Consider the following 22056-nt stretch of genomic DNA (forward strand, 5'->3'; position numbering starts at 1 on the left):
GCCCATTACTGACAATGGTTAGACAACTTCTTCAATTCAGCCACGTGTGCAGAAATGGACACCCCTCCCTTTGGATTCCATTTATGAAACCTAATGATTCTGCAATCAACAATGGTTTCAGTTTTAAATGTTCCTGCCTTACTTCCATTTTGACTGGTTTGGTTGGAACAGTTAAACTATGAAGCAAACTACATGCCTTTAAAACCAATACACTCATTAAGATTGGTAATCGTTTCTCATAAGCTATTCTATCTGCTTTAAAATACTGTACATGCCATTCAGTATACAAGTCAGCCATTTCTGCTCTTATAATTTATTATCAGCCAGTGCTTATTGTTCACGAACCTATGAATTCTAATGTTTTCTGTCTTTTTTTTGTCTCAATCATCTCTGTATGTGCTGCACTTCAACAGGTTGGTAGCCACCCCGGGTTCGTTTTAAAAATGCCTTGTCACCACAGTAATGTTTTGTAACTTCAAAACATATAATTAATTTTGAAGAAAAATACAGGAGCCCAAGGGATGAAAGTCTTAAGTTTGTTCTTTACTTAAAGCAAGACAAGTATGTATAACATGGTGGCGTGATGACATATGCCACTCACGTAATTTACATATAAACCAGAATGAATTATTTAAATGAACAAGAATGCTTAATCAAGCAATAAATTTATAATATTATTCAAATACTACTGAAGTATTAAATACACAACAGAGTCTGCTCCATCATTCTGTCATGGCTGATTTCTTATCCTCAACTCCATTCTCCTGCCTTTACTCCATAACCCTTGACATACTAACTAATCAAGAACCTATCAACCTCCACTTTAAATACACCCAATAACTAGACCTCCACAGCTGTGGCAATAAATTCCACAAATTCATTATTTTCTCGCTGAAGAAATCCCCCCAATCCCTGTTCTAAATGGATGTCCCTCTATTCTGAGGCTGTGCCCTTCTGGTCACAGATTCACCCACTCTCGTTAACATCCTCCCCACATCCATTCCATCCAGACATTTCAACATTTGATAGTTTTCAATGAGATCCCTCTCATTCTTCTAAACCTCAGCAAGTACAGGCTCAGAGCCACCAAACGCTCCTCATATGTTAACCCTCTAATTCCTGGAATCATTCTCGTAAACCTCCTCGGTACATACGTGGATAGAACGTTGGTTGATTGGCAGGAAACAGAGAGTGGGAATGAAGGGATCCCATTCTGGTTGGCTGCCGATTACCAGTGGTGTTCCACAGGGATCCGTGTTGGGGCCGCTTCTTTTTACGTTGTATATCAATGATTTGGATTATGGAATAGATGGCTTTGTGGCTAAGTTTGCTGATGATACAAAGATAGGTGGAAGGGCCTGTAGTGCTGAGGAAACAGAGTCTGCAGAGAGACTTGGATAGATTGGGGGAATGGGCAAAGAAGTGGCAAATGAATTACAATGTTGGAAAGTGTACGGTCATGCACTTTGGTAGAAGAAAAAAATGGGCAGAATATTATTTAAATGGGGACAGAATTCAGAGTTCTGAGATACAATGGGACTTGGGAGTCCTCGTGCAGGATACCCTTAAAGTTAACCTCCAGGTTGAGTCGGTGGTGAGGAATAGAGTATAGGAGCAGGGATGTGATGTTGAGGCTCTATAAGGCATTGGGAAGACTTCACTTGGAATACTGTGCAGTTTTGGGCTCCTTATTTAAGAAAGGATGTGCTGACATTGGAGAGGGTTCAGAGAAGATTCACTAGAATGATTCTGGGAATGAGAGGGTTAACATATGAGGAACGTTTGACCACTCTTGGACTGTACTCCTTGGAGTTTAGAAGAATGAGGGGGGGGGACCTCATAGAAACATTTTGAATGTTGAAAGGCATGGACAGAGTGGATGTGACAAAGTTGTTTCCCATGGTGGGGAAGTCTATTATGAGAGGACATGACTTGAGGATTGCAGGGCGCCCATTCAGAACAGATGCAAAATTTTTTTTTTTGCCAGAGGGTGGTGAATCTATGGAATTTGTTGCCACGGGCAGCAGTGGAGGCCAAGTCATTGGGTGTATTTAAGGCGGAGATTGATAGGTATCTGAGTAGCATTAAAGGTTATGGTGAGAAGGCGGGGGAATGGGACCAAAGGGGAGATTGGATCAGCTCATGATGAAATGGCAGAGCAGATTCGATGGGCTGAATGGCCGACTTGGGCTCCTTTGTCTTATGGTCTCCAATGCCATCATATCATTTTTTAAGTTTAGAGGCTCAAAGCTGCTCACAATACCCCAAATATGGTCTGACCAATGCCTCAGCAACATATTCTTTCTCTTATATTCCAGTCCTTTCAAAATAAATGATAATATTGCACTTACCTTCCTTACCACTGACTCAACTTTAGAGAATGCTGCACAAGGATTCCCAAGTCCCTTTGCACCTTTTGTTTTTGAATTTTCTCCATGTTTAGAAAATACTCTATGCCTTTATCCTTCTACCAAAGTGCATGAACATATATTTCCCAACACTATATTCCATCTGCTGCTTTTCTGCCCATTCTCCCAACCTGTCTATCTTCTGCAGACTCCCTGCTTCCTCAGCACTACTTGCCCTTTCACCTGTCTTTATACAGTGTGCAAACATGACCACAAAGGCACCAATTTTGTCATCAAAATCACTGATATATGATTCTGTCATGAAAAGGAGCAATCTCACCACTGACCCCTGTGGAATGCCACTAGTCACTGACAGCCAACCAGAAAAAGCCCCCCTTTACCCAATCACAAACAAGAGAAAATCAGCAGATACTAGAAATCCAAAATACACACACAAAATGCTAGGGGCAGCATCTATGGAAAAGAGTAAACAGTCGATGTTTCAGCCGCGTTCCTTCAGCCTGAGTAAGGTACCTTCTTACTCTGACTTCTCATCTTTTTATTCCAGTCCTGATAAAAGGCCTTGGCTCAAAATATCGACTGTTTACCCTTTATGACAAGGTCTTCTGAAACTCCAAGTAAACACCATTCACTAACTCTCCTTTGTCTACCTTGTCTGTTATTTCCTCAATGAATTCCAACAGGTTTGTCAGGCAAGATTTCCCCTCAAGGAAATCATGTTGACTTTGTCCTATTTTATCATGCACCTCTAAGTATCCCGAAACCTCATCCTTAATAACGGACTCCAATATCTTCCCAACCACTGAAGTCTGGCTAACTGGCCTATAATTTCCTTTCTTCTGCCTCCCTCCACCTTAAAGGAGTGGAGTGACATTTGCAATTTTACAGTCTTCCATAAACATTTTAGTGATTCTTGAAAGATCATTACTAATGCCTCCACAATCTCTTCAGCTACCTATTTCAGAACCCTGGAGTGTAGTCCATCTGATCCAGGTGACTTACCTGCCTTCAGACCTTTCAGTTTCCCAAGCATCTTCTCCTTAGTAATAGCAACATCAGTCACTTCTGCCCTGACACTATCAAATTTCTGGCATACTGCTAGTGTCTTCCATGGGAAAGACTGAAGCAAAATACTTATTATGTTCATCCAGCATTACTTTGTCCTCCGTTCCTACCTCTCCAGCGTCATTTTCCAGCAGTCCAATGTCCACTTTTAATACGTTTAAAAAATATTTGCTATCCTCCTTTAAATTATTGGCTATTCCATCTTTTCTCTTTTTCAACCTTTTTTGGTGCCTTCTGTTGGGTTTTAAAATTTCTCAATCCTCCAGCTTCCCACTAATTTTTTCTATATTATATGCTCTCTCTCTTACCAATGTTACCAAAAAGTTACCAAAGGTTAGCCTGACTTTCGTTGTCAGCCACTGTTGCCTCATCCTGCTTTTAGAATACTTATACAAGAAAATTTGAAGATGCTGGAAATCCAAAGCACACACGCAAAATGCTGGTGGAATCAGCAAGCCAGGCAGCATCAATGGAGAAGAGTAAACAGTTGGCATTTTGGTACAAGACCCTTCATCAGGACTAAAACGTCCACTGTTTACTCTTTTCCATAGATGCTGCCTGGCCTGCTGACTTCCTCCAGCATCTTCTGTGTGTAGCTTTAGAATACTTCTTAATTTTTTGGATGTACAATATCTATCTGTGCCTTTTGAAAACGCCCACAGAAACACCAACCATTGATGACCTGCTGTCATTCCTGCTAGTGTCCCCTTCCAATCAACTTTCCAATCAACCTCTCTCATGCATCTGTAATTCCCTTTACTCCACTGTAATACCGATACATCTGTTTTTATCTTCTCCCTCTCAAAATGCAGGCTGATTCTATCCTGTCTTGATAGGAACCTAAGGGTTCCTTTACCTTAAGCCCCCTAATCAAATATGGTTCACTGCACAACACCCAATCCAGAATTGCCTTTCCTCTAGTGTATTCAACCAAAAGCTGCTCTAAAAAGTTATGTCATATGCATTCTACAAATTACCTTTCTTGGGATTTACCAACTTAATTTCTTCAGTTTACCTACTTATTGAAATCCCACTTTTTTCATGCCTTTTCCATCCCATTTTAATTTGTCTCCCACATCGTGACTACTATTTAGAGGCCTGTATATACCTCCTATCAGTGTCTTCTGAGTTTCTTAATTTTACGTATACTGATTTTACACCTTCCGATCCTATGTCACCACTTTATGATGACTTGATTTCATTTACCATCAACAGAGCCACCCAACCCCCTCTATCTACCTGCCTGTCCTTTCGATACAACGTGTATACTTGGATGCAAAGCTCTCAACTATGATCTTCTTTCACGTACGACTCAGTGACACCCACAACGTCTTATCTGCCGATCTCTAAATGCATTACAAGATAATCTTATTCTATATATTGCGTACATTCTAATCTGAGAGCTTCAGTCATGTATTCATCACCCTTTTAGATTTTGCCCCCATGTTACAGTTTAACTTTTCCCATTGACTGTAATTTTGGTCTATCATCTGCCTCTCCTTCCTGACAGTCTCACTATATCTACTTGTATACCCATTGCTCCATCCTCAGCCCTATCATTCCAGTTCACATCCCCCACCAAAGTTGTTTAAACCCTCCCCAACAGCTCTAACAAACTTGCCCACAAAGATATTGGTCCCCTTTGAGTTCAGGTATAACTCCTCCTTTTTGTACAGGTTATACCTTCTCCAGAGGAGACTTCAATGATCCAGAGATATCTAAAATCCTGTCCCCTGCATCAATTCCTCATTTATCTGCCAAATCATCCTATTTTTTCTCTCACTGATGTGTAGCACAGGCAGCAATCCAGAGATTACTACCCTGGATTGTGAAGAGTAGATGGAACTTGATACCAGAGAAGTCAACAAGTTTTTGGTACACTGAACCAATCAGTGAGTTGATGTCAACCAACTGAAAATAACCTTGTTAGACATGTTAATATGGTTAGAAGTTGGTATTTGTGCTGCTTAATTCCATTTACATTTCCTTACAAAATGAATCAATCCATGCCAGTGTGCAGCAGACCTGCATAAGATTTAGTCAATAAACCATCATTAACAAGCCACACAAAACCCAGATTCTAACAGGAGAGTTTATTCACCAATATTTTTTTTTACTATTCAACAGTATTCTGACATTCTGCACATCATCAATGGCTAGAAACTTAACAGGGTCAGATACTAAGACCACAAGAACAGAAAGACTGGAAATCTTACATCAAGTGACTCACTTCCTGGTTTCCAAAACCCATTCATCAGTTACTGGAGTGTGAAGTATATCTTTTACTTCCTTTAGTTTGCTTTCGTTTATGAATGGACTGCATAGCCTTCAACCTGATGGCATGAACATTAATTTCTCCAATGTCCAGTAACTTCACACTGCTCCCCCTACTTTCCTTTTCCATTCCCCATTCGGGCTGCCCCTTCTCCTCTCCACATCATCTCCCTCTGGTTCTCCATCTCCTTCACTTTCTCCCATGGTCCACTCTCCACTCATACTACATTCCTTCTTCTTCCTGAGCCCTTCTTTATCTTTTTCACTTGTCACATCCCAGCTTCTCACTTCATCTTCCCTCGCCCACTGACCTAACTTCCCCATCACCTTCCAAGTTGTACTCATTCCCCTCCCTCAGCTTCTTATTCTGACCCTTTTCTTTTGAGCCCTGATGAAGGGCCTTGGCTTGAAACATCAACTTTTTATAACTCTTATAAAAGTTTTTTTTAATATAACTTTTCATAGATTCTGCCTGCCCTGCTGAGTTCTTCCAGTAATTTGCATGTGTTACTCTGGATTTCCAGTACCTGCAGAACGTCAAGGTTAGCAAAAGGACTGGGGAGAAGAAATGCTATCAAAACTACCAAAGCTGGCCTTCAACCCTCCACTAATTGCCATTTCATGGGCACAGTGACATCAAATTGAATGTTTCACATCATTTGAAATCACGGAAACATGTCCAGTGACCTCAGTGTGTTTTTCTGAACACTGCTTTCCTAAGAACTGATTGCAATTGCTTTTGGAAAGCTAGTTTTTAAACAATGAAAACTATAAGAAAGTCTTGAACCTAATGCTGCAGGGGTAAATGCCATAAGTGGAATCTCCTAATTTGCAGTTTTTTCTCCTGACTTTGTGTGAGGTCAACAATTCTGGGGTAAAGTTTTAGTAATTAAAGAAGGGGAAGGAAAATGTGTAGTGAGATCAGATCTTAAATACCTATTATTTAGATTACAACAATTAAAATCACTTCCAGTAATTTCAGTCCACCTGTTGTACGTGACTGACTACATTGGACAACAAAGATTTTGCTTTCTGAATACTTCTGGGTGTAACTTATGGATTTTGGGCTGCTGATCATGAAAATCACCATGAAATTTCCCTGTCGTGCACCATCTTTTTGAAGTCGTCTAATTTTGTTATTTCAATTCATAATTCAAGTCAGAGTAACTGATGCAAAAATTAAGGAAGGCATTTTTGTTGGTCTACAAATCAAACAGGCAATTTGAGGAATTTCTAGTGAGACTGGAGAAAAAGGCACGGAAGGTATTAAAGGATGTTGCTGAAAATTTTCCTGGCAACTACAGAACACCAAACTACATGCAGCTGGTTGACAAATTGTCTCAAACATACAAAACCATGAAGTACAACATGCCACTAAAGATTCATTTCCTGCATTCCCATTTAGACTTCTTCCCTGCAAGTCTTGGTGGAGTCAGTGACTAGCATGGCGAAAGGTTTTACCAGGACATTGTGGTCATGGAGAAATGGAATCAGGGCAACTGGAATCCATCAATGCTGGCTGATTATTGTTGGACCCAAGTGAGAAGCCTCAGACACTGAGGACAAACAAAAATCATCACCAAAACATGTTTAACTTAGATGAACTATTGCAAAGTGTCAACAATGATATGCAGTTAAACACATTATATTCAATAAAAGTTAATCTGTTTCTCCAAATTCCTACATGACACAAGTAGTCTGAAATTATATTTGTTTTCAGCTTTAAGCAGTCTATCATAATCTAAAATTAATAGTTATGAAGAAGCAATACTTTTGAAAAAAATACCAAACATTGGAGGAACTCAGCAAGCCAGGCAGCATATGTGGAAAAGAGTAACCTGTCAAAGTTTCAGACTGAGACCCATTAAGATAGTCCTGATGAAGGGTCTCAGCCTGAAACGTCAACTGTTTACTTTTTTCCAAAGATGCCTGGCCTGCCGAGTTCCTCTAGCATTTTATGCGTGTTGCTTGGATTTCCAGCATTTGCAGATTTTCTTATCCTTGTTGTCCAGTGTAATGAATCCTACTGGCCTAAACAAATGTTGAAGTTTGGGATTAAAAAAAGCATAATTTCTACCTGTTCTGTTTGTCAAATACACAGAACACTGAACCATGGACAATGCTCTAGACTTGCAAGCTTTTTTTTTGTTGATAATTAATTGGACCTACAGTAGGGCTTGCATTTCATGAAAACACAAAGAGACTGCAAATGCTAGAATCTACAGCAACCAATAAACTGCTAGCGAAATACAGCATATCAATTAGCATCTGGGGGAGGAAAGAAATTAGAGTCATAGACAAATACAATAAGTCCATGCTAACGAAAAACATGGCTTTTGATCATAATGCAGTTTCAAACTGAACCACTGACAATTCCTTTCTTCCTACAGATGCTGATCAACCTACTATTTTCCTCAATCAGATTGTGTGTTACTAGCATTTTACATATGTCAAAAATGTGTATTTACTTACTGAGTGGTGGGGCAGAATATGTACTGTAAATAAGTCCAGTCATACTTAGAACATACTACATAGACTCAAACTGTAAAAAAAATTATCAATTTAAACTCGCCATTTTTTCATTCTGAATGGAGGATACTGACATCCTGTACAGGTTCCCCACAAGAGTGTGTAGAGTCTTGAGTACCAGGAAGTTGGGGGTGGGTTGGCTTCTGAGATCAGAAAGGGCATTTCTAATATTATGATGATCTCAAAGACCAAGAGTGGTCAGATAAATGCATGTCACTTTGGTGATTAGATACCTCTTCTCCCTCATCCACTTGGAAGCACGTCTCAATAAAAATGGCAAGGAGGAATGACTTAGCTGTAATGTTTAATTTTTTTCTGATGAGATTTGACATACTGAATAGTCAGCTATGCTGATTAACAGGACCTAACCAAATATGACCCTCACTGAAAAAGTAAGAATGAATTCAAAACAACCAGCAAAGCATAACAAATGATACATCATGCCATTTTTGATGGATATACTGAAATTTTATGATAAAAGATTGCAGATGCTGGGGCTGGAGCTAGAAAAAAGCTGCTGGAGGAACTCTGTGGGTCAGGCAGCATGTGTGGACGAAAATAGAATCAGACATAAATCCTGACGTAAACTCTCCACCTGAAACACTGACTGTCTCTTTGCCTTCACTGATACTACCTGAGTCTCTGAGTTCTCCCAGCAACTTGTTTTTTTGCTGCAGTAAAATATAAAAACTTCTGTTGCACTCAAAACACAATTGAAACTTTCACCACTTGAAATGTTTGCATGGTTAAAAAGATCGTGATTCTCATTTGAAAATAAAGTAGGATCATTGGCACTTACCAGTGACTTGGTCAACTAAAATTCTGGAAGTGATGATTCGGCCGTATTGTGAAAACATCTGCTCTAATTCTTTTTGAGTCATGGATTTAGGAAGGCCACTAACATACAGATTAGCATCACGGATTGATGCAGAGCTTGGACGAGCATAGGAAACCTAGAGAAAAGACAAAAGCAATAAATTTCGATCTGCCATAAAAAACTGGATGCACTGATTCAAAAGTAGTTCCATCATATTAATTTGTATCATTTTTGTGGGCTAACATATCTATCCACTTACAAAAATAGTAAATTCATAATGTCAATCTTACTTAGGACTCCATACATATGTTTTATAACTAATATCAAAAATAAAAAAATAAAACTTGCTTTTTGAAAGCAGAAATAGTTTTAAATTATATTTAAAGTGAGCTCTATATAAAAGTAAAAAGGTAAAATTTTTTGTTTAGGTGATATTTTTTAGGCTACAGCAACCCCTTAAACTTCAAATGGAAGGCTTGGCTCAGTACTTAATTTGTCTGAGGTGTAGCAAATCATCATTAAACATTTGATATACATTGGAGAAACCTGCAGCAAAGGCACAAATCAACTTTGGCCTCTGGTACATTTAATGCATATAAAAAAGATATGGTTATCTCTAAACAGGATTTCATCTACTTTCGGTGTACTGTATTTTGCCTTCATATCCATCAGGTGCTAAACCAAAACAAAATTCACAAATTAGGACATGTACCTGCTTTAAAATAAATAATAATTCTGATTTTCTCCACTTAAGAAACATCAAAATCTAATCTGAGCAATTAAAGATACAGCTCACGTAACCCTCAGAAAATGACTTGTGGGATATGCTTTTAAAGCTAACGCTCTATGACAGTCGCAGATGGGAGATGATGGAAAATGAAGAGTAGTGAATCACAGATATCAAGATAGCACTTCCCTTAAGGATGACTGGGTCCCATCCTTTGGCCAATAGCAGATTTGGGGTTATAAATCCTGGTATTTGTAATATTTCAATTTGTGCTTTGGACTGATGATAATCAAATTTTCATACCTTTCCATTGTACCATCATATAAAAAGGGGTCCCGTCTATGCTTTCTTATAAATTTAAATATGATAATCAGGTCTCCCCTTCGCCTCCTATGCTCTAGGGAGAACACCACAAGTTTTTCCAAATCTTCCTTGTAGCTCAAACTCTCTAATCCAGGCAGCATCCTGGTAAATCTCTTCTGCACCTATCCACAGTCTTCACAACCTTCCTATAATGGGGTGAGTAGAACTGCATGCAATACTCCAAGTTTGTTTTGACTGAAGTTTTGCATAACTGCAATGTGATTTCCTTACACTCCTACTCAATATCCCTACCATTGAAGGCAAGCATGCCATAAGCCTCAAACATTAAAACATAGAAAACCTACATCACAATACAGGCCTTTCAGCCCACAAAGCTGTGCCGAACATGTACTTACTTTAGAAATTGCCTCAGGTTACCAATAGCCCTCTATTTTTCTAAGTTCCATGTACCTATCCAGGAGCATCTTAAAAGACCCTATCATATCCATCTCCACCACAGTCACCGGCAGCCCATTCCATGCACTCACCATTCTCTGTGTAAAAAAACTTACCCGACATCCCCTCTGTACCTACTTAGAACTTAAAACTGCGCCCTCTCATGTTAGCCATTTGAGCCCTGGGAAAAAGCCTCTGACTATCCACATGATCAATACCTCTCATTATCTTATACACCTCTATTGGGTCACCTCTCATCCTCCGCAGCTCCAAGGAGAAAAGGCCAAGTTCACTCAACCTATTCTCATAAGGCATGCTCCACAATCCAAGCAACTTCCTTGTAAATCCCTCTGCATCCTTTCTATAGTTTACACATCCTTTCTGTACAGAGGCGACTAAAACTGAACACAGTACTCCAAGTGGGGTCTGACCAGGGTCTTATACAGCTGTAACATTACCTCTAGGTTCTTGAACTCAATCCCTTGGTTGATGAAGGCCAATGCACCGTATGCCTTCTTAACCACACAGTCAACCTGCGCAGCAGCTTTGAGGGTCCTATGGACTCAGACCCCAAGATTCCTTTGAACTTCCACACTGTCTAGAGTCTTACCATTAATACTATACTCTGCCATCATATTTGACCTAACAAATTGAAGCACCTCATACATATCTGGGTTGAACTCCATAAAAAGAACTCCTTCTTTACCATCTTATTCACTTGGGCAATCACTTTCAGTAAATTATGAACTTTCTACCTCAATGTTATAAAGGGGTCCACCTTTAAATGCATACTATTCTCCTTCATTTGATCTCCTGAAAAGCAACACCTCACATTTGCCTAGATTAAATTCCATCTGCCATTTAATGTCCATATCTGTAGGTGACCTATATCCCATGGTTTTCTTTGGTAGTCCTTTACACTGTCCACAACTCCACCAGTTTTGGTGTCATCCACAAACTTGATAACCTACCCATCTACATTTTCATCCAAATCATTGTTATATATCACAAACAGAGGTTCCAGCATGAATCTCTGCAGAAGACCTCCAGGCAGCATAACAACCTTGGCTCCTTGTCTTTCTTGGGTAAGTCAGTTCTGAATGTAAACTCTGAATTCACCTTAAACTCCATGCATCTTTATCATCTGAGGAGTGTTATCAAATGCCATAAAGACTACATAGATAATGTCCACTGCTTTACCCTCAAAACATTTCTTTCTCACTTGCTCATCAAACTTGTTTGTAAAGCATAACCTGTTTGCACAAAGCCAAGCTAACCGTTCCTAAGTAGGCCAGGCTTTTCGAAATATACATGAGTCCTCTCCCCCACTGTCCTCTCCAATTGTTTTCCTAACATTAAGGTGGATTATCCCTATTTGCTATTTTGAACAAAGGCATAACATTTGCTACTTACCAGGCCTCACCTGTTGCTAGTCAAGATCTATGCCAAAGCCCCAGCAATCATCTTACTTCCTTCTTTCAACATTCTGGGAATATAGGCCAACAGAGCATGGGGACCTATCCACCTTAATGCTTTTCAGAAGGCAGCACTACTTCCCCCTTAATCTCAAACTGGCCCAATACATTAACATTCCCGCCAAATCAGTCTCCTTGGTAAATACTGAAATAAAATACTTATTTAATACCTCAGCCACTTGTTCTGACTCCAAGCACAAATTCCCTCCTTTATCCTTGAGTGGAACTACCTGCTCTTTAGTTATTCTCATTTTCTTAATACAAGACCATAAAGTATAGGAGCAGAATTAGGCTATTTGGCCCACTGAGTCTGCTCACCAATTTCGTCATGGCTGGTCCATTTTCTTCTCTGAGCCCTAATCTTCTGCCTTCTCCTCATATCCCTTCATGCCCTGACTAATCAAGAATCTATCAACCTCACCTTAAATACACCCAATGACGTGACCTCCACAGCTGCATATGGCAATGAATTCCAGATTCACCATTCTCTGGCGAAAGAAATTCCTCCTCATCTCCATTCTAAAAGGACCCCCCCCCCCCCCATTCTGAAGCTGTGCCCTCTGGTCTTGGACCCTCCCACCATAGAAAATATCCTCTCCACATCCACTCTATCAAAGGCTTTCATCATTCGATAGGTTTCAATGAGGATACCCCTCATTCTTCTGAATTCTAGTCACTACAGGCCCAGAGTAATCAAACACAATGTATTGTGTAACGATTTGATCTGTATGAATAGCATGCAAATCAGAATTTTTACTGTATCTTGGTGTACGACGAGAAGACATTGGAGCAGAATTAGGCCATTTGGCCCATGGAGCCTGTTCCTCCATTTCATCATGGATTATCCAATTTTTCCCTCAGCCCCAATTTCCTGTCTTCTCCCCTATCCCTTCATGCCTTGGCCAGTCAGGAATCTGTCAATCTCACCTTAAACATACACAACGACTTGACCCCCACAGCGGCACATCTCTGGTGAAAGAAATTCCTCCTCATTTCCCTTCTAAAAGGGCACCCTCTATTCTGAGGCGGTGTCCTCTGATCCCTCACCATAGGAAACACCTTCTTCACATCCACTCTATCGAGGCTTTTCAACATTCGATAAGTTTCAATGAGTTCACTCCTCATTCTTCTGAATTCTGGTGAGCAGAAGCCCAGAGCCATCAAAAGCTTCTTGTATGACAAGCCTTTCAATCCCAGTATCAGTTTCATGAACGTCCTTTGAACCCTCTCCAATGTCAGCACATTCTTTCTTAGATAAGTAGTCAAAGTTGCTCACAACACTCTGTGAGATCTCACCAATGCTTTATAAAGCTTCATCATTATATCCTTGTTTGTCTTGGGATTTACCTTGATCCTGGGATTTTCATGGCCACTTTGGTCTTCCTGGTCGCCTGGTTGAGAACTTACCTGCGAAGACTAAGTCTAATTTTACCTATGTAACTTTACGTATGCTTCCTTTATTTTCTGGCTGAATTTTGAATCTTTGAGGTCATCAAGCATTCTGACTGGCAGCATCATTGTCTGGTATGGGGGGGGGGGTTGCTATTGCACAGGATTAAAGTAAGTTGCAGAGAATTGTAAAATCAGTCAGCTCCATCATTGGTACTAGCCTCCATGGTATGCAAGAAATCTTCAAGGAATGGTGCGGCAGAAAAGCAACTTCCATCATCAAGGACCCCCACCACCCAGGGCATGCCCTCTTCTCATTGTTATCATCAGGAAGGAGGTATAGAAGGTTGAACATACTCAGGGATTCAGAAACTGCTTCTTCCCCTGTCATCCGATTTCTAAATGGACATCAAACCCATGAACATCACCTCACTACTTTAAAATTTGTTTTTGCACTACTTACCTTAACTGTTTAATATACAAATATATACTTATTGTAATACAGTTTTTTCCTATATTTATCATGTATTGCATTGTATTGCTGCTGCAAAGTTAACAAATATCTCAACATATGCCAGTGATATTAAACCCGATTCTGATCAGCTGGTCTTTAATTAATTCCCACTGGAAATTAAAGTTCTCCACTATGACAACCCTGTTATTTCTGCACCTTCCCATAATGTGTCTACAGATCTATTCCTCTATACTATAATCCTATCAGTGTAATTGCACCTAACTTGTTTTAAGATCCACCCTAAATTGCCTCTGTGAATGAGCCCTTTTTGTATCTTCTGAGCACTGCTGTGACATTCTCCACTATCATAGAGCTACCACTCCACCTCCTTTATCCCTCTCTCTATCACATCTAAAACAACAAAACCCAGGAACATTGAGCTACCAGGTCTCTCGAATGGTGCTAAGATCTTATCATAATGAGCAACACACACAAAATGCCAGAGGAACTCAACAAGTCAGGCAGTATCTAAGGAGGGGAATGAATAGTTGATGGTTCTCTCCTCCTTCCCTTTCCTCCATGGTACCTCCCACTGGTTCCCAACCTCCTTCCCTTTCTTCCATGATACTTCCTACTGGTTCTCAACTTCCTTTCCTTTCTTTCATGGTCCACTGACCTCTCCTATTATATTCCTTCTGCTTCAGCCCTTTACCTCTTCCACTTATCCCTTCGCAGCTTACTTCATCACCCGCCTGCTTGAAGGTATTCTTCCACGCCCTCCCCACTTCCACTTTCTGTTCCTTTCATTTCTAGTCTTGATGTCATGTTTCTCCCCTTCATAAATGTTGCCTGAGTTGACGAGTTCCTCCAGCATTTTGTGTGTATGTTGCTCAATTTTTTCAGCATATGGAGAATCTCTTGTGTTCTTTGTAGCATAATGTTCTAATGAATGGTCTTAATTGTTAACTGGTTCTCCCTCTCGTTTCAGATACTGCCTGATCTGCTGAGTAATGGAAATCTCAATCTCCGATCCCTCAATTTGACTATTGACCTGTCATTTCTAAACTCAAATCCCCACTAGACTGGCCATATTCTAGTTCAATTCTATCCGTCCTTCCTTGGGCACTAAACAGGCCTAATTGGGAAAATGGAGGATAGTCGCAGATGGATCTCAAGATGGAGACAACTTCAGGGAGTGTGTTTGGATTTCTAACCATAAGCTGAAGAAAATCACTGAGCAAAGATCAGATAGTGAAAATTTTTTAAGTAGATGCATTTTTTAACTAAGCAGATATTAATTTAAAAAACAGACTGGAGACTGCATTGCTCAAATCAATTGTATCAGGCAATAAAAAAAGCCTGAGGTTAAGAAATCTGAAGAACAGCTGCCTGTGCACACCACTTGCTGTAGGAGTTTCTGACCTTAGATGACAGCATTATGTGGGTGGTATTGAATTCAGTTGCCTGTTATACATTACTTACAACTTTTATTTCTACTGAGGTGTATAATATGAGCTGAATCAATACCAACCATTTCATTTTGCAACCTCAAGTTAAAATCATCCTGTGTGATTTGATATTAGGCAAGGCATGCTTTTCTTTTGCTTAATCAAAAATGTACTTGAAAAATCAATGGTTAGAAAACTTGCTTCTTACCTTTATGGTTTTGGTCTGAAGTCTAAGTCCATTTAAAGTGTTAATTGCTTTTTCTGCATCCTTTGGATCGACATAGTTCACGAAACCATATCCTAAACTTTGTCCTATTTAAGAGGAATTGTAGATGGCCGAGCATTAGTTTCTGAAAAATTAAGTATTAAAACACTGCAATTCATCAAGAACAAATTTTGCTCTCTGAAAGGAGTGAAACATTAAAATAATGTGCTTCCTACCATCATCCTGAACCCTAACTATGAACCTCCTGTTAACTGTGATCAGATCAGGACCAACTTTGTACTGACTGACAAAACTAATGTAAAAGTCAAAGGACCTAAGAATTGCTTTATAGTTATGAATATTATTTCATGGAATCAAAACTCAAATTGTATCAAAATATCCAATACATCAATAGTATTAAGATAAAGTTAAAGACTAAAACTCTTTAAAAGTCAAAACATATAGAAATCCTTAGATCATCAAATAATAATTTGGTTTATTGATAATTTTAGAACAGATACATCATGTTTGTACCATAAGAAACAGGAATAGAAAAGTTAACAGATTGGATTTTAACAGGCTGTTAAAATTTAAATGGGTGATACTAATCCTGAAGTTGCTGGGTTTACTGGCCTACTCAACTTCTTATTTGCACATCCTGAGCAGTATCATTTTGTACATGGACATAAGATTGCTATGGTATGAGTAGGACCACAATGCATATTATTGGTGTGTTTGCTTCTTGCAGTATTAGACAAAGCTCAAATAAAAGCACAGAGGAGCTGGCACAGCTTGAAGTCTGACTGATATTGAACCGGCTTAAGAGCCAGAGGGTAGAAGTGGAACACTGAGGTATGCATCCCACTGACAATACAATGATATCTACAATTCAAAACTCATGGTTTCATTTCATTATAGGTGGCTGAACACCCTGCAAGTAAAATCATTAAATTATATTGCATCAAAGAAGACTCAGTGTCTAATCATGACTGTGATGTTATAACAGAGCTAATGACTTGGACATGCTACCTGGCTCTTTTTCCATCAATCTTCCTGCACAAGTAAATATATAATAGTCTTCTGAAATTAGAATTTAATGCATTACATAAAAAATCTTTTCCTTTGTTCTTTTGGAAGTTCTCTTAAATTAAACTGACCCTGTTATCATATTCAGCTTATTAACATAAAGCTGTATAGTAATATTGTTTCGTCCTGCAATGCACAAAACTGTGCTCTCTATTCACATACTTCTGGCTAAATCAACCCTAAATCAACTTCTAACAAGTTTTTAAGGTTTTCAAAGCCCTGTGGTAATACAAACATTTAGATTTTAACATATATGAAAAAGCTTTTGTATCATGCTTAAAAAACCCAAGTACTGAGAAATCATAAATTAAATATTGAAGAAGCATTTTGGATAGCTGTAAACTGGAACTAATTTCTAATTTGTTATTTAGCATCCTATATATAAAGTGCCATATTTTGAGTGACGTTTGATATAAAAGTTTGCAGCTATATAGGACCCTGGTCAGAACCCACTTGAAGTACCGTGCTCAGTTCTGGTTGCCTCACTACAGGAAGGATGTGGAAACCATAGAAAGGGTGCAGAGGAGATTTACAAGGATGCTGCCTGGACTGGGGAGCATGCCTTATGAGAATAGGTTGAGTGAACTCGGCCTTTTCGCTTTGGAGTGATGGAGGATGAGAGGTGACCTGATAGAGGTATATAAGATGACGAGAAGCATTGATCTTATGGATAGCTAGAGGCTTTTCCCCAGAGCTGAAGTAGCTAGCACAAGAGGGCACTGTTTTTAGGTGTTTGGAAGTAGGTACAGAGGAGGTGTCAGGGGTAATTTTTTTTTAAAATGCAGAGAGTGGTGAGTGCGTGGAATGGGCTGTCAGTGACAGTGGTAGAGGCGGATACAATAGGGTCTTTTAAGAGGGTCCTGGATAGGTATATGGAGCTTAGAAAAATAGAGGGCTATGGGTAACCCTAGGTAATTTCTAAGGTAAGGACATGTTCGGCACAGCTTTGTGGGCCCAAGGGCCTGCACTGTGCTGTAGGTTTTCTATGTTTCTATTCTAAAATACCACTGGATTACTATAGGTACAAGCCATCTATAAGTTTTGCTCCGAATTCAATATTTTATGCACACTAAATTATTAAGATTGTTTCATGTCTTATCAGATGACTGATGAATTATGACACTATGCATGGTAAAGGACTCATGCAAAGAAAATAGCCAAATCCTAGTTGCCATTTATAATTGTAATACTGGATTTATTAATTCAGTACTAACAAAAATTGTTGCAAGATTTTTCAACAAATCAATTTTAGTTATTTATAGTGAAATGTTATGTCAAACATATTATGGTTATAGTGAATAGACAGTAATTGAATAATTATGTAGTATTTAGAATTCCAAAAACAGTTTTGAAATACATTTTCCAAACCTACCAGCTCTTTTTGTATCATCTGTAGTCAGTACCAATGAAATGCATGGAGACAGAAACAGGAAGTAAAACAGAGCAGATTTACTCGTAACAACTGTCTGTAAGTTTTTAAAGAATGAAGGTTCAGACGTTACCTAATATTGAGCTTTTCAACACTATTAATATGTTAGAGAAATTCTTTGTGAATAATTTCCAAAACATGTACAGATATTAAAACCTAATTTTACTTCTGTCTTGTCAGAAGCGAACATGCTGATATAGCATGCAATTAGGAAGACAAATATTATGTTGGCCTTTACTACAAGAGTATGTGAGCAGATGAGATAATTATTCCAGCTTTATAGGGCTATGACTCAAACTATGTATGGGATATTGTGAAGTATTCTAGTCTCCCTACCTAAAGAAGGGCAATCTTGCAATTGATGGTGCAGTGAAGATTCACCTGATAGCTTTCTGGGATGGTAGATGTATCATATGAACACATGTTAAACAGACTGGGTCTCTATTGAGCTTAAAACATTAAATACATGCTTATATTGAAACATTTATTCATCATCTTTGCTTTATACATGCAGTGCATTCTTAAAATAGTGCGGGAGATTTTGAAGCTTTTTTTATGCATAATGTGACATTTTCTCCTTGTATGTTGCAAAGGCAGATTCAAGTTGTCAAAAAAAAAACTCCATGTACAGTGGTAAAATGTAAAAAAAGTCATTAGTGGGGATAATTGGGTAGCTCTTAAATTGTTAACATAGCCATATTAGACTACATGATCTCTGTTTGCTGTATGATTTCACGTCCACTAACGTCCGGTGGTTGCAGTGTGTATTTAAAAGCTACAGGAAGTACTGCAGCTATGTAATGCTATGTAAATTTTCCACTTCAAGGTTCTATCACCAGAATGAAAATTTAACTAATAGTGAACTTATAAATGTACATGCATTTCCATTATGGTGAACATATGTCTAGTGATAGGGCAATATACAAAACCCACGTAGAAAAAAAGGGCATACAATTCAATACCACTAAGAAATAAACAAACCATTAAAATTGGAAACTTTGAGCACAGGTCCATGCTTTAAAGTAAGCATTTTACAAGAGTTATTTCATAGTTTCATATAGCATGGTAAATTTATATGCTGTACGTATTATGTAGCAAAACTGTTCAAGATTAAAACACATTAAATTGGTGCAGGTAAGCGTTTAAAGGAAATAATAGGGTGTAATAACATGCGCTTCTTATTTTCACATTTTACAGAGAAGGATAGGAAAAGAAATAGGAGCAGGAGTAGACCATCCAGCTCGCCAAGCCTACTGTCAATCAATATGATCATGGACTCGGCTCTATCTACCTGCCTTTTCCCTGTAACCTTTAATTCATCTGCTATGCAAAAATATTTCTAGCTGTGTCTTAAATATATATTTGATGAGGTAGCACCTACTGTTTCCCTGGGCAGAGAATCCCCGGGAAGATTTACTTCTCTCTGGGAAAAACAGGTTCTCCTCATTCCGTTCCTAAATCTATTCCCCCGAATCTTGAGGCATTATCCCCAGTTCTAGTATCACAAATGAGTAATGACAATCAATATTTTAAGTTGTTATTAAATAGAATAATCTTACATCTAATGATTTTAGGAGAAACAAAAACTGATAAATATTCAAATCAATTTTATTAACCCTTGAGAATGAAATGATTAAAACAATGAACAAGGATTATCTTCAAAAATTAAATGCTTTGATCAGTATTTAACTCTAGTACTTACCAACAAAATAGACAAAAATGGTGAACTTCTTCTAAGGTTAATGCAACATTTTTATTTTCCATTTAGCTACATTTCAAAAATATGCAATATAGAATCATCAAGCTACATATTATTGTAATGAAAGTATGCTAAAATCATACTGTGCAGTATACAACAAATGCTTTGGGACTTTTGCCATGGCTATAAACTAATAACATCTGACTTTCAAATTCACACATAAAACCCAAACTCATCCACACGATTAAAGAGTATGACATCCCACCATCGCCGGAGCTCTTAAATTCCAAATTTCAACTGAAACTATTGCTAGATATAATGGGCTCACCCGTTCTGAAGGGTACTAGAACCACCTCACCTTACTTGACATTGTTGAGATAGAGTTGGGAGGGAGAAATAGCCCTGCCAGAAGGAGCCCAAAGAAAAAATGCTGAGGAAGCTGGCACAGTGTGGCATCAGGCCTGAATTCATTGTTGTTTTCGTAAGTGGACAGTTGAACAATGGAGCAGAGAAGGTTTATACTTTTAAGGGGCGATTGAATAGCATCTTTCCTTCTGTTTAGGGCATGCTTCCTTGGGCATGCCTGCACTGTTTCCTGATTTTGTATCTGAGGCACGACAGCTGCAGTGATGTTAAACATCTGTCATCCATGTGCAGGTGTGTCACTTGCATCTGCAGTACAATTCACTACCACTTGAGCTAAAGCTGACTGCATTCAATGTCTGACTGTATATTTTAATTGAGTATATAAAGTGCTTGGCAATTGAATTCTAGGTTGATTCACAACAAAATTTTCAGACATAATTCACACTAACGTTTTATGCTAAAGTTTGTGCTATAAGAAAGCAGCAGGATGACTGTGCTGACCTAGATAGCATGTATAAAGTAACACATACAAAATGCTGGAGGAACTCAGCAGGTCAGGTAGCATGTATGGAAATGAATAAGAAGTCAAAGTTTTGAATCCAGAGCAAACCTTTCTCACAATACAGATGGAAATAAAACTGAGTACTGACCTCATCAAGAATAATATTGGTGGTAACTAGGGAAGTTAATAGCATGTTGTATTTTTTTTTAAACACAAGGATTTGAGTGCAAGAGTTGGGACTTGTTCCAATTATATAGGGCTCTGGTGTGACTACACTTGGAACATTGAATCTATTTACTCAAGGAAGAATCTATTTGTGATTGAGGGAGTCCAATGAGGCTTCAACAAATTGATACCTAGGTTAGCAGGTGTTTCATACAAGGAGAGATAAAGCAGATTGGACTTTGATGAAGGAATAGAGTATTAGTGCAGCAAAATGACATCAGGATAAAAGATCAGCCCCAATCTTAACATTTGGTAAAGCAGGCAGAATGGGCTGAATGACCTTCTCCTGCTTCTGTATCTTGTGTCAGTAAACTCTAAAAAGTTTACCTGACTTTTAACATTTTTAGGTGACTTCTATCTTGTCAGTTAATTGTGTTACCTGTCTACACTTCTTGCTGCCTTGGTAAAGCAGTCAACATAATCAAAGACTCATCCCACCCTGAACATCATTGCTTCACCACCTTCCCATCACACAGAAGATACAAAAGCCTGAAAGTATGTAGTACCATGTTCAAGGACAGGTTTTATCCCATTGGTATAAGACTACTGGGCGGACCTTATGTACGATACGATGGACTCCTGACTCACACTCTACCTTGTCCTGGCCTTGCATATTACTGTCTACCTGCTCTGCATTTTCTCTGCAACTGCAGCACTTTATTCTGCATTCTCGCGTTGTTTTTCCGATACTACTTTTGTTCCTTAAGGTTGTCTTAGCCGGTGGTGGGGGGGGGGGGGGAAAGGGGGTGGATAGGCTCCCACTCCCTATTAAATGCTCCCAATCTTCACATGTGGCTGAGCTGTGGAACCGTTTCTACTGACAGAAGAAAGGGCAAAGATGGGTCATTGTCGCCTTAAAACCAGTCACTCCAGGCAGATGGGGCTCACTAGCCATGGTTGGCAGTTTACCTAGAAGAAAAATTCTGATCTCAATCTTCCACTGTCTTGTGGCTATACCATTCATGGGGAAGGACCTGGAGTAAAGTCCGAGGAAAAATCTGGAGCTAGAGTCCCTATGGCAGTCCAACGTTGAGTTCAATGATGACTGGAACTCTTGTGACGTGTTAGTGCCAAACTGTATGTTCTCTGTCGTTCCTTTAGATTTATCAGCTGCATGAAGAGTGGGAGCCTGCTGCATAAGAAACAGACTGTTCTCCATATCGTACCACCCTGGTTTGCGGTATAAAACATAAGACAGCTATAAAGAACATCCATGATCAACCCTGATCAATGGAGTG

General features: G+C 39.0%; 1 protein-coding gene across 5 annotated transcripts in view; it reads right to left on the reverse strand.

Moving 5' to 3' along the window:
* The window catches only part of elavl4 (ELAV like neuron-specific RNA binding protein 4), a 72768-nt gene that overhangs the window by 20986 nt on the left and 29726 nt on the right, over positions 1 to 22056 (reverse strand). For 4 of the 5 annotated variants that reach the window (XM_059983590.1, XM_059983587.1, XM_059983589.1 and 1 more), the window contains exons 3-4: positions 15515 to 15618; positions 9037 to 9190 (exon numbers count right to left, since the gene is read on the reverse strand). In XM_059983590.1, coding sequence (XP_059839573.1) covers positions 9037 to 9190; positions 15515 to 15618 — 258 coding nt within the window. Of the gene's footprint in view, positions 1 to 4673; positions 4683 to 9036; positions 9191 to 15514; positions 15619 to 22056 lie in introns of all 5 variants that reach the window. The other variant, XM_059983586.1, reaches the window with a different exon arrangement.

This window comes from Hypanus sabinus, chromosome 11, assembly GCF_030144855.1.
Source record: "Hypanus sabinus isolate sHypSab1 chromosome 11, sHypSab1.hap1, whole genome shotgun sequence".
Lineage (NCBI taxonomy): Eukaryota > Metazoa > Chordata > Chondrichthyes > Myliobatiformes > Dasyatidae > Hypanus > Hypanus sabinus.